Source organism: Sciurus vulgaris (assembly GCF_902686455.1).
Source record: "Sciurus vulgaris genome assembly, chromosome: 6".
NCBI lineage: Eukaryota > Metazoa > Chordata > Mammalia > Rodentia > Sciuridae > Sciurus > Sciurus vulgaris.
The window spans coordinates 38,754,820-38,766,561 of NC_136466.1; the positions used below are offsets into that span (position 1 = coordinate 38,754,820).

An 11,742-nucleotide genomic window follows, 5' to 3' on the forward strand; every position below is an offset into this window, starting at 1 on the left:
ACATTTCCCAACTGTTTACATAATTAATTTTTCAGTTACAATTCTGTCAAGTGTGGTGAAGAAATAATGGTAGCTCACATACTAACATACGAACCCTACTTTTTGCAGCAACCTCTTGGGCACAATACTATCATATACACATTTTGCTGAGGAGAAAATGAGGACAGAGATGGAGTAACCTGCCACAGCCATGTCTGGTGGTGCTGAGATTTGAGACATGAGGGGGCCCCTTCTATCTGCACCAGGAACCACCTCACACTCTGTTTTTCTACTTTCATAAGAAAGTAAGCATGGAAAAGGAGACCTGGCAAGTCCTGGGGATTTCAGGGAAGAAGTCAGCTGAGACCTAAAAATGAGATATTATTAACCAGACCAAGAAGGGAAAGGGCATTCCAGGAAAAGGAAATGTCATGAGCAAAGGCCCAGGGATAGGGTGAGAGCAAGGGAAAAAGTGAATGAAGGTTTCAACTGCAAATGTGGACAGGGACCAACTCATGTCAAAATCAATACAAAGAGCTACAAGAAACTATTTAAGAAATTCAAGGAGGTGGTTAATACAGTCCGATTTGTATTCTGATATCACTCTGAAGGTTGCTCAGAGAACAAATGAAGAGGTGTTCTTCCATCCACTGATGGTGATTACACAGAAGACAAGAAGTCAAGCTAGGTCAAGGTCTCCTTCCCTGAATGGTGAAGAGCAGTGTTGAGCAGGTAGCACACTAGGACTTGAAAGCCTGGCCAGGAATCTTAATGGCGCAAATGAGGTGGAAACTGAGGGGGTGCTTGGTAGGCTGGGCAGGGTCCCAAAAATGGGCAACCCTGTCTGTCTAGTGCCTTTGGATTCGGGGGCGGGGCTCCAGATGGGCGGGGATCTGGGCCGTCCGGGATCCCGCCTCTCGGAATAGAGCTGGTCCAGGCAGGGCGGGGCTCGGGGCGGGCTGGCCAGGAGGTGGGCCGCCCGCGGCCACGCCGCTCTAGCGGGTACATTCCTGGCTCTCCCGCCTAGGGCGGAGGAGCTCCCGCTTTGAGTCTGCGGACCCCGCCAGGCGCGGGGGTCGTGGACGGCCGGGGTTGGGAACGGGGCTGCGAAGGAACCAGGTGAACCGGGAACCGGGAATTGAGCCACACAGGATCCAGGTGAGCTGAGCTCCCGGGCTGCGCTCCCAGCCGCCAGGGGGCGAGCCGTGGCGGGGCTCTGGAGACTGACCCCTCCCAGCACAGGGAACCACTCGGCGGGGGTGGGTGGTGGAGGGGGCGGTAAATCAGTAACCCGCAGCGCACACAGGGCCTTTTGTCCCTTTCCGTCCAAAGAGCACCCTGGCCGCGGAGCTGGTTACTTATTGCCCACCCGGGCGGGGGCGGGCCAGCAGTCTCTACAGCTCCTCATGGGGACCCGCTGACTTGCACCTCCCCCGGAGGCTGACCAGGTGTGTGCATTGGGGCGGGGGGCGGGTAAGAGCGCGCTCGCCCTTGAGCCTCTGACCGCCTGTGCACGGGGCATAGAGATGAGAAAACCGACGCTCCAATGGGTGCAATCACTTACCCAAGCGCCTTCAGCCCCTGAGTGCAGGAGGTTGGAAGGAAACCTAGGACTGTCTTAAACTGCCAGAGTCATGTCATCGGGCTGCGCGTGCTGGGTAGTTGGTCAGTGGCCAGCAACCTCGGTGACCCGACTAAAGATTCTGAGGTTGTAAGGTCAGAGCAGTCCTGAGAGTAGGAATAAAGCCCACGGGACAACCCCACCACCCCACTCTGAGCCAGAGCTCTGGACCTGGAACACTGCTTTGCCTAGTTATCAGAGTGTGGTATAGGGGGATTTTGCAGAGGAGGAAGCAACTGAACCTGTGGGGTGGGCTGGGCTCCTGGCATATGAGCCAGTTGGACAAGAAGAATGAGCGGCACAAAGATATAAGCAAGACAGCAAATGTGACCAGTTTTGAAAGCACCTGAAGGGGCTGAAGGGATAGACAATGGAACCAAAGGGACAGAGAAGGAGGCCTAGGATGCTGGGTGAACAGTGTGGACTGGATCCTGCTGGACACAGGTAGCTCCTTAAGAGCTTATAAATTTCCGGGATGACATAGCAAATTTGTATTTGTTTAAATCCCTGCTTGAGGGTGAAGGCTAAAGAGCCCAGGCAGAAGATGTACAAAGTCTGTAAGCAAGAGAACACCAAGAGAAGCAAGAGAACAGCCCTGGATAGGCAGTAAGGGAAATGGGATAGACTGGAAAGGGATTGAGCAGGCAGAATGAACTAGAAGTATGATAGCAGTGACTAAGGAGAAGCCAGTGTGATGGGCTTTCTGGACAGGTTCCCAGTTTAGAAAAGTGTGGAAGGCATCTAAAAATCATGCTCAGGCCAGGAATGGTGACACACATCTGTGCCCCAGCTCCTCAGGAGGCTAAAGTAGGATTGCAAGTTTGAGGTCAGCCTTGGCAACTTAATGAGACCACCTCAAAATGAAAGGGCTGGTGATGTAACCCAGGTTAGAGCGCTTGCCTAGTAAGTGTGAGGCCCTGAGTTCAATACCTAGCAACAGTTTCCTCATCTGCAAAATAAGGGAATTGTGCCAACAAAGGCTGATGTAGTAGCAGCTCTTTTCCTGTTTTAGGAAGGCAGTTGGTGGAAAGTCCAGCCTGGGTCCCTGAGAGCAGCAGGAAGGAGATGCAGCTGCTGTTGGCCCTGTTTGGAGTCCTACTGGGGGTACCCAGGGCTCCAACCTTGTCCCTAGAAGCCTCTGAGGAAACAGAGCTGGGTATGACCTCTATCATGGGTGAGAGTGGCAGGGTGTGTGGACAATAGGAAGGGAATGCTGGCTGAGTAAAGCTGGAGAGGATCCTGGCCCTGGCCCTGAGAAGGTGGCAGCAGGGCAGGGCTCAACCATTGAGATTCAGAGTCTGGCTCCCAGCAAGCATCCACCTATCTCTGTCTCCAAGAGAGGACTAGCCTTGCTGGGCTGCAGAGCCAGTGGTGAGCCCCTTGACTCTGTGTGTGTGTATGTGTGTGTGTGTGTGTGTGTTCTGTGTACTTGGTGTATGATTTGGGACACTCAAGGCAGCATGTATGCTATATGCACTGAGCGTAATATGCCCCAGAAGTGTGATGCGTGCCCCATAAATGGCACCTATAGCATGTGCCCGTGTGTGTGTGTGTGTGTGTGTGTGTGTGTGTGTCTTGTGCAGTGGCATGTATAGCATGTGTGCCAAGTACTTTGTATGTGACATACCCTAGAAGTATGGCATTTGCTCTGTGTGTAACATCTTTGCATGTGTGTGTGTGTGTGTGTGTGTGTGTGTGTGTGTGTGTGTGTATGTATGTGTAGGAGAAGCAGCTTGACCAGCATGTGTCCCAAGATGCTTTTGCCCCATGTATACAGCATGTTCTTCATATGCAGGGGGCAGCCTCTGGTGGTTCTATGAGGTTCACTGACTTCTACCCTCTGCCCTCAGAGCCCTGCCTGGAGCAGCAAGAGCAGGAGCTGACTGTGGCCCTTGGGCAACCTGTGAGGCTGTGCTGTGGGAGGGCTGAGCGTGGTGGCCACTGGTATAAGGAGGGTAGTCGCCTGGCACCTGCTGGCCGGGTACGGGGCTGGAGGGGCCGCCTGGAGATTGCCAGCTTTCTACCAGAAGATGCTGGCCACTACCTCTGCCTAGCACGTGGCTCTATGACTGTCCTGCACAATCTCACCTTGCTTGCAGATGGTAAGAGGGTCTAGCAGGGGTTAAAGGGTAACTGGGGACAAAAACCTCCCTTCTTGGATGTCAGCTATCTCCCTCTGTCCATCATATAGACTCCTTAACCTCCAGCAATGATGACGAGGACCCCAAGGCCCACAGGGGCGCCTTGAATGGGCACATTTACCACCAACAAGGTTGGTATAAGTCCTTAAGAATTCATGTCCCCACCGCCCATCTTGTTACTGTGTGGGAGCTAGTGGTCATCACAGGAGCACAAACTACCTTCCTTTCTCCTCCAGCACCCTACTGGACACACCCCCAACGCATGGAGAAGAAACTACATGCAGTGCCTGCTGGGAACACAGTCAAGTTCCGCTGTCCAGCTGCAGGCAACCCTATGCCCACCATCCGCTGGCTCAAGGATGGACAGGACTTCCATGGGGAAAATCGCATAGGAGGCATTCGGGTGAGTCTCTGGCTTCCAAGGCCATCTGCTCCCCCGCTTTCATTCCTCTACCAGTCTCCTTGTGTATAAATAAATCTCTTGGGGAAGATAATTGTGGGGCTCCAGTTCTGGTTCAAGTTTCTACTCTGTTACTGTCTGCCAAGTGATTTAACCTTTTAGCCTTAACGACTCCATCAGTAAAGACTCATTAATGGGAAGACTCATTGACCAGTAGGTATCAATAAGCCTTAGCATCTCATTCTCAGGATGAGACCATCCAGAGTCAGCTCTGTGCTATGGTAGAAAACTGACACTCTAAGAGGGCAAAGTCTGGCACAAGGTAGAGAGAAGTAGAGCTAAAACTCAAAAAAGATTCAAACCTAAAGCTCAGATATTTCTCAGATCCTCTTTCTTTGTTCCAAGGGTCTCTGACCTTGGCTTGACTCCCTCAGGGCCTAGGTGACTTGAGAAGAGCCCTGTGGGCAGGTTCTAGCCAGCTCATACCCTGGCCCTCCAGGGTAGATATTGTGTAATGGTCCCACATGAATACTTTGTTTACCTTCAGCTGCGCCACCAGCACTGGAGCCTGGTGATGGAAAGTGTGGTACCCTCAGACCGTGGCACATACACTTGCCTTGTAGAGAACTCTCTGGGCAGCATCCGCTACAGCTATCTGCTGGATGTGCTGGGTGAGTGACTGGGCTGGGGAGTGTGTTTAGAGGGGTGGTTGACTGTCTTGGGCTCAGTCCTGCCTTTGGGGAAACCCAGGCTGGCAGATAAATTGGACTCAGTTTTAGATGAATCAAGTAGCTCAAAGTGACTGGTGGGCCAGAGAGAAACACAGGGTTATGTGGGCCTGAAGGAACAGGGACTTGCCTAGAGAAAGAGTGAGAAAGACATTCAGGCAAAGGGCACATGCAGAGTTAAGGGCCTGACTGCCAAGAATGCCTTGCCTTTGTGGGGAAGTATATCTCTGGGGTATAGCATTACATGGGGAGGCATACTAGAAGGTTCTCAATGTTAGGCTGAGAAGTTATCCTGGACCCAAAGGCAATAGGGAACTGTGGAAGATGTAAGCAGGAGATAGATAAGGTCTGATCCACATGTCAGAAGGTTGTTCCCTTAAGCCCTGGAGAGGATGGAGGAAGATAAACAGGGTGCTTCTAGGTGCCACTGGTCAGGTTTGACATCCCAGCCTGGCCCCCAGAGCGGTCCCCGCACCGGCCCATCCTGCAGGCGGGGCTCCCAGCCAACACTACAGCCGTGGCAGGCAGCGATGTGGAGTTGCTGTGCAAGGTGTACAGTGATGCCCAGCCCCACATCCAGTGGCTGAAGCACATCGTCATCAATGGCAGCAGCTTTGGAGCTGACGGCTTCCCCTATGTACAAGTTCTCAAGGTGCAGTTCTTGCTAGTACCTGGACCCTATCCTTCTTACCACCTGGGGTGGTAAGATCCCCAATTGCCCTCCCAGTCCCAGTGTGGGCCAAGCCCTGCTATGACCCCTGATTGTGTCTCCTGACTCCAGACAGCAGACATTAACAGCTCAGAAGTGGAGGTCCTGTACCTTCGGAATGTGTCAGCTGAGGATGCAGGCGAGTACACCTGCTTGGCAGGCAACTCCATTGGCCTTTCCTACCAATCAGCCTGGCTCACGGTGCTCCCAGGTAAACTCATGAGGGAGCTTGGGCTCTGGCCTTTTAGGTGGGCAGTCTGTCTTGGTTTGTGGGGTCTGGGCTTGAGAGCAGTATGCAGATTTCTGTTTGCTTGCAGTGTTGGGGATGGATCCCAGAGCCCTGTGCATGCTAGGCAAGCACTCTATCACTAAGCCACACCCAGAGCCAAGATTTGTGTGTTTGATTCTGCATGTGACTGGTGTGTGGGTACATGGGACTGAACAATTACAGCTTTCTCAATATATCCTTATGTGTGTTGGCAGCCATGAGGACCTGAGTTGGGGTTAGTGGCTGGTCTGTCTGATCACTGATCAGTCATTTATTTTCTCTGTGTGTATGTCCATCTGCGAGGGTAGAGGAGGACCTCACATGGACAGCACCAGTGCCAGAGGCCAGGTATACAGACATCATCCTGTATGCTTCGGGCTCCCTGGCTTTAGCTGTGCTCCTGCTGTTGGCCGGGCTGTATCGAGGGCAGTCACTCCACAGCCGGCATCCCCGCCAGCCTGCCACTGTGCAAAAGTTGTCCCGTTTCCCTTTAGGCCGACAGGTACCATGCCCATCCCTCATTCCCATTCCTGTAAGGCTCTCAGCCTGACCCCAGGAAACAGAGCCAAGTCTCCCACTTTGCAGTTCTCCCTGGAGTCAGGCTCCTCAGGCAAATCAAGCTCATCCCTGGTGCGAGGCGTCCGGCTTTCCTCCAGCGGCCCCCCCTTGCTCGCTGGCCTTGTGAATCTAGACCTTCCTCTTGATCCACTGTGGGAGTTCCCCCGGGACAGGTACACTGAATGGAGTGAGGATGGGGATATAGGCTCCAGAGTGGAACCCAGAGGTCTGAAACTGGGTTTTCTTGATCTCCAGGCTGGTACTCGGGAAGCCCCTAGGTGAGGGCTGCTTCGGGCAGGTGGTACGTGCAGAGGCCTTTGGCATGGACCCTGCCCAGCCTGACCAAACCAGCACTGTGGCTGTCAAGATGCTTAAAGGTACATGTGGCAACCTGTTAGGGGAGGCCCTTTGGTACTGGGACTAACAGAAGGAGCGCACGGTGTGCCTGTGAGCTCTGGGGCCCCTTGGAATCCTGTTATCCAAGTGACCCTGGCAAGTCATTTCCTCCTATTGTCACATGGGGCAACTGATAGTTCCTACTCTGAGGTTCATGGAAAAGTACCTGGAATATATAATAAATCTTAACCATTGGGATGACAGGAGTTTGATATCCCCCTGGATCTCTGACCTGTGTCAATCAGCCTTGACCTCATACCTCCTTCTCAGCCACACAGGTTCTCTACCTCATTTCTCATGGTTCCCCCTAAATATAGCCTTAATACCCGCAGACCATTTGTAGGTCTGTCTCCCTTAGGACGACAGAATAGCTCTTCAGCTTAAAAGTTCCAGATCCCAAACAGGAGCCCTTAGATGTTTTGCAGTCCACACTTGGAACTTGCCCACTCGGGGCCTCTTCCTGCTGTCTCCTAACCCCCTCTGCAAGAATGACCCAGATCACTCACTACTGTTCCATTCCTCCTCCTCTCTGCACAGCTGGGGCCACCTGGTACTGGGAGGCAGGGATTGAGAAATATGCCTTATGATATTGGTGTGTGTGCTGTTGGAAGGAATGTCATGTTATTGTCCCAGGGCCACAGGTCAGCCCTGGGGGCCCAGGCCCTGGTCCTCAGACTCCTCAAGAAAAACTGGAATGGCTTTCATCCCAGCTTCCCCTAGCTGTACCCTGCCAGCAGTTCCCTGAATTCCCAGGCCAGATGGACACCAGGTCCTGATCAGACAGACCTCAGGGCGCCAGCCTGGTTCCCACCCCCAGGAGCTCTCACCCTCTTTAGGGACTAGTGCCAACCCCTCCAGACACAGCTTCCTTCCTGTTTGGCGCTGTCCCCACTCTCTCCCATTTTATGGATCTGCTCACTAGAAGGCCTGCCTCTTTCAAATCCTTGATCTTGTTGCATCCTCACAACTACTGTGAGAGGTGGGGGTATGATCTACTCTTCTGTTTCATACAAGACAACCCTGACATTTAGAAAGGTACTGGGGATTGAACCCAGGACCTTGCACATGCTGGGCAAGTGCTCTACCCCTGTCTAGGAGATTTGTTCAAAGCCCATGCAGACTAGTGGGGATTCAGGTCCAGATCCCACCCAAGCTCTGGTCCAATGCTCCTTGACCTGTCCCCAGCCCTGTAGCCCCACTTGCATAGTTGCAGGGTAGCTACCTCACCCCAGCTGTTGCCCTTGCAGACAATGCCTCCGACAAGGACTTGGCGGACCTAGTCTCTGAGATGGAAGTGATGAAACTGATCGGCCGACACAAGAACATCATAAATCTGCTGGGTGTTTGCACCCAGGAAGGTGGGGCAGGGGCCAGGCAAGTTCGAGATCAGCCAGGGCAATTTAATGAAACTGTCCCAAAATACAAAATAAAATGGGCTGGAGATGGAGCTCAGTGGAAGAGAGTTTTACCTAGCATGTGTGAGGCCCTGGGTTCAATCCGCAGCACTGCAGAATAAACAACAACTTACTGGGTGTCTATACCCAGGAAGGTGGGACAGTTGAGATACAGAGCCATAGCATTTGCAACCTCTCTGTCCCCTTACCATTTACCTTCCCTCTGCAGGTCCCCTATATGTTATCGTGGAGTGTGCTGCCAAAGGAAACCTTCGGGAGTTCCTCCGGGCCCGCCGCCCCCCAGGTCCTGACCTGAGCCCTGATGGGCCTCGGAGCAGTGAGGGACCTCTCTCCTTCCCAGCCCTGGTGTCCTGTGCCTACCAGGTGGCCCGAGGCATGCAGTATTTGGAGTCTCGTAAGGTGTGGGCTACAATCGGGGCCCAGGACCACTCTAACTCCCCCTCCACACTCTCATGCTGGTGACACTAAATGTCCCCAACTTCCAACCTCTTCCTCTGTTTCATTACCCTGTCTAAATGATAGCAAGTCCTTCACACCCTTCCCCCATCTGTGTACAGCTGGTCCTGCACACCCACGTTCACTCCCCCATCGCCCATTACCTGACACACAGGTGAGGCAAGGGAAGCAATGATGGAAGTTAGATGCTTTAGGTTTCCCTTTCCTGGATTTTGACTTCCTTCTCTATAAAATGGGTGGGCAAGCCCATCCCCAGGCTTACGCGAGATGGCAAGTGCACAGTCCTCAGCCATTCATCCTAATAAAGCTAAGTCCCCTGTCCTGTCCCCAGTGCATCCACCGGGACCTGGCTGCTCGAAATGTTCTGGTAACTGAGGACAATGTGATGAAGATTGCAGACTTTGGGCTAGCCCGCGGCGTGCACCACATTGACTATTACAAGAAAACCAGCAACGTAAGGGAGGCAGGGCAAAGATGGGAGTTGGGGAGGCCTGGTAGCAAACTTAGGGACCTGTGGTACTTAGTACCATGCTTCCTCCTTCACCCTCCAGGGTCGCCTGCCAGTCAAGTGGATGGCACCAGAAGCCTTGTTTGATCGAGTATACACACACCAGAGTGATGTGTAAGTTCTAGAAGCTCGGGGTCTGACATGTCTAACAGTCATGTCTTAGCTGTCTTAACTCATAATTAGGGCAAGGTGCTAGGCTGTAGCACATGCGTATAATCCCAACAGCTTAGGAAGCTGAGGCAGGAGGATTGCAAGTTTGAGGATAGCCTGGGCAATTTAGCATGACCCTCAGCAGCTTTGAAAGACCCTCTCTCAAAAGATAAAAGAGGCTGGGGATGCAGCTCAGTGGTACTGTGCTTTTTAGCACACATGAGACTTTGGGTTCCATCCCCAGCACCACATACACACACACAAATAGGTAAGAGACTTGCCAAAATCAGTCACGAGACCCTGGGAGTTCTACACTCAAGAATTTCTTCTGATCTGACCTGGGACCTTAGTGGCACCAGACTCCAAAAGAAGCCCAGTTCACAAATAAATATGTGATAGTGACACACATCTATAATCTCAGTGACTCAGGAGGCTGAGGCAGAAGGATCACAAGTTTGAGGCCAACCTTGGCTATTTTACAAGGCCCTGTCTCAAATAAAAAATAGGAGGGGGGTATAGCTCAGTGTCTACTAGAGCACCCCTAGAGTCAGTCCTTAGCACCCACAGGGGCGGGGCGGGGGGGGGAAGCCCAGAGTCCAATTCCCACCGCTAGTGGTTGGTCATGCCTGTAGTGTCCCCAACCCAGTTTTCAGGAACAGGGAAGAAAGCTGTGCCCTACTGAACCCTGGTCCTGCCTCCAGGTGGTCATTTGGGATCTTGCTGTGGGAGATCTTCACTCTTGGAGGCTCCCCGTATCCTGGTATCCCTGTGGAAGAGTTGTTCTCGCTGCTGAGGGAGGGACATCGAATGGACCGGCCCCCACACTGCCCCCCAGAGCTGTGAGGCCCTGCACTGCCGTTCCCCACTTTCCAATCCTTATCCTCCCTGACCCTGGCCAAGAGGGCAGCACTAACTCTTATGGCTGCTACTGTCTCCTCTCCCTCCCTAACCCCTTCTCTTAGCCCAGGCAGGACCCCTGGTCTAGAGTCTATACCCTTCCACTGAATGGCCCCACCTACCTGATCCACCCCAGGAGCCCCATAGTTCTCCCCTCCCTGAGGTCTGGGGCTTCTCTGACCTCTGTACCCCACCTCTTCCAGGTATGGACTAATGCGTGAGTGCTGGCATGCAGCACCCTCTCAAAGGCCCACTTTCAAGCAGCTGGTAGAAGCACTGGACAAGGTCCTGCTGGCTGTCTCTGAGGAGGTACTGCTCCTATCCTGTCCCATGACCTCCCTCTGTTCGCTCCCCTCTGGGTCTCACCCCACCTGAATGAATGGACATAGCATGTTCCCAGTGGCTGTGGGACTGACCAGCTCTGTTTCCTGCAGTACCTAGACCTTCGCCTGACCTTTGGGCCCTACTCCCCTTCCAGTGGGGACGCCAGCAGCACCTGCTCTTCCAACGACTCTGTGTTCAGCCATGACCCCCTGCCACTGGAGCCAAGCCCCTTCCCTTTCCCTGGAGTGCAGACATGAAAAATGGCCTTGGACCCCCAGCTCAGCCACAACCTAACATAGCTTTTGACTTTGGCCGCCCAAGGCCCCTGACTTAGGGTGCTGTCCCAGATCTCTGGTTCCACTTTGGGAAGGTCCACTGGTTCTGGGGTTCCTCCTTAAGGCTTTCTACTCTGCCTTGAGTTCCCAGGCCAGAGTTCAACCCTAGTCTCAAGGTCCTATCCTTGCCCTTGGAGTTATGATGACCTTGTCCTAATGGCCTGAGTAGGATGCTGCTCTACCTCCTGGGCCTTGGCACTCAGTTCGTGTCTCAGGAGGTTGACTGTGCCTGGCTGTAGAGCTGCTGTCACACCTCCCTGCTTCCCAGCACCGAGAAGTTAGATGCCTCTGAACCCCATTTCCCCAAGTCCCTCCAGCCTCTACTGTCCCAGCTTCTTGGTGGAAGAAGCATTGGCTCGGGTGCCTCTGAGAGACTGAAAGCCTGCCAAAAACACAGGAGCAAATGGCCTTTTATAAATTATTTTTTTGAAATAAACCTCTGTGTGCCTGGTGTCTCCCCTGAGGGACATGAACTGGGAATAGGGTGGAGGGGTCCCCTAAGCTGGGGGTTCTGCCTGAGTGACATAGAGAGAGGGCTCTGCGCCAGGTCTTGGATTTGCATCCACCTCTAGCTGCCCCGGGAACCCAGGTCTTTGTCTGTGTCTCCTACCAGTACCATCTTGCGTATGCAATGGTGTGAACAAGCATTCATGGGCAAAGGAGTCCACACTCATAGGGCAGGACCCTTGTACCCTCTGCACACACACATGCCTGCATGCATCATGGCATGGCTGTCCCCCAGGAAGCTGGCATGCTCCCTCCCATTTGTTCCCCTCCCCCATCTGCTCAGCATTAACCAAGCTGACCGTTAACACAGCATGAAAACCTGAAACCAAGCTCCAGTGACTGCCTGCTCC

The 11,742-nt window shown here is 53.2% G+C and overlaps 1 protein-coding gene across 6 annotated transcripts; it reads left to right on the plus strand.

The window, feature by feature from the left end:
• The first annotated feature begins 925 nt into the window (after positions 1–925).
• On the plus strand, positions 926–11,328 carry FGFR4 (fibroblast growth factor receptor 4). 6 transcript variants are annotated; one of them, XM_079144742.1, is made up of 19 exons: positions 981–1,137; positions 1,312–1,427; positions 2,617–2,756; positions 3,451–3,702; positions 3,792–3,872; positions 3,978–4,144; positions 4,689–4,812; positions 5,331–5,521; positions 5,651–5,789; positions 6,155–6,348; positions 6,432–6,577; positions 6,660–6,781; positions 8,048–8,158; positions 8,424–8,614; positions 9,003–9,125; positions 9,223–9,293; positions 10,031–10,168; positions 10,430–10,535; positions 10,661–11,327. In XM_079144742.1, exons 3-19 carry the CDS (start codon positions 2,666–2,668, stop codon positions 10,805–10,807), a joined length of 2,394 nt encoding a protein of 797 aa, XP_079000868.1. In that variant the 5' UTR covers positions 981–1,137; positions 1,312–1,427; positions 2,617–2,665; the 3' UTR covers positions 10,808–11,327. The 6 variants fall into 6 exon arrangements, with proteins under 6 accessions (XP_079000867.1, XP_079000866.1, XP_079000869.1 ...); XM_079144739.1 differs by having other exon boundaries at positions 1,115–1,137; positions 2,613–2,756; positions 10,661–11,326; XM_079144741.1 differs by lacking the exon at positions 1,312–1,427 and having other exon boundaries at positions 926–1,137.
• The last annotated feature ends 414 nt before the right edge of the window (positions 11,329–11,742 follow it).

What these genes read in the sequence shown, in the direction of transcription:
- FGFR4 (XM_079144741.1), top strand. Translation starts at nt 2,666, where the DNA reads ATGCAGCTGCTGTTGGCCCTGTTTGGAGTCCTACTGGGGGTACCCAGG. An exon ending in CTCTGAGGAAACAGAGCTGG is followed by an intron (nt 2,757 to 3,450) that starts GTATGACCTCTA and finishes CTCTGCCCTCAG; the next exon opens with AGCCCTGCCTGGAGCAGCAA. An exon ending in TGCTGGCTGTCTCTGAGGAG is followed by an intron (nt 10,536 to 10,660) that starts GTACTGCTCCTA and finishes TGTTTCCTGCAG; the next exon opens with TACCTAGACCTTCGCCTGAC.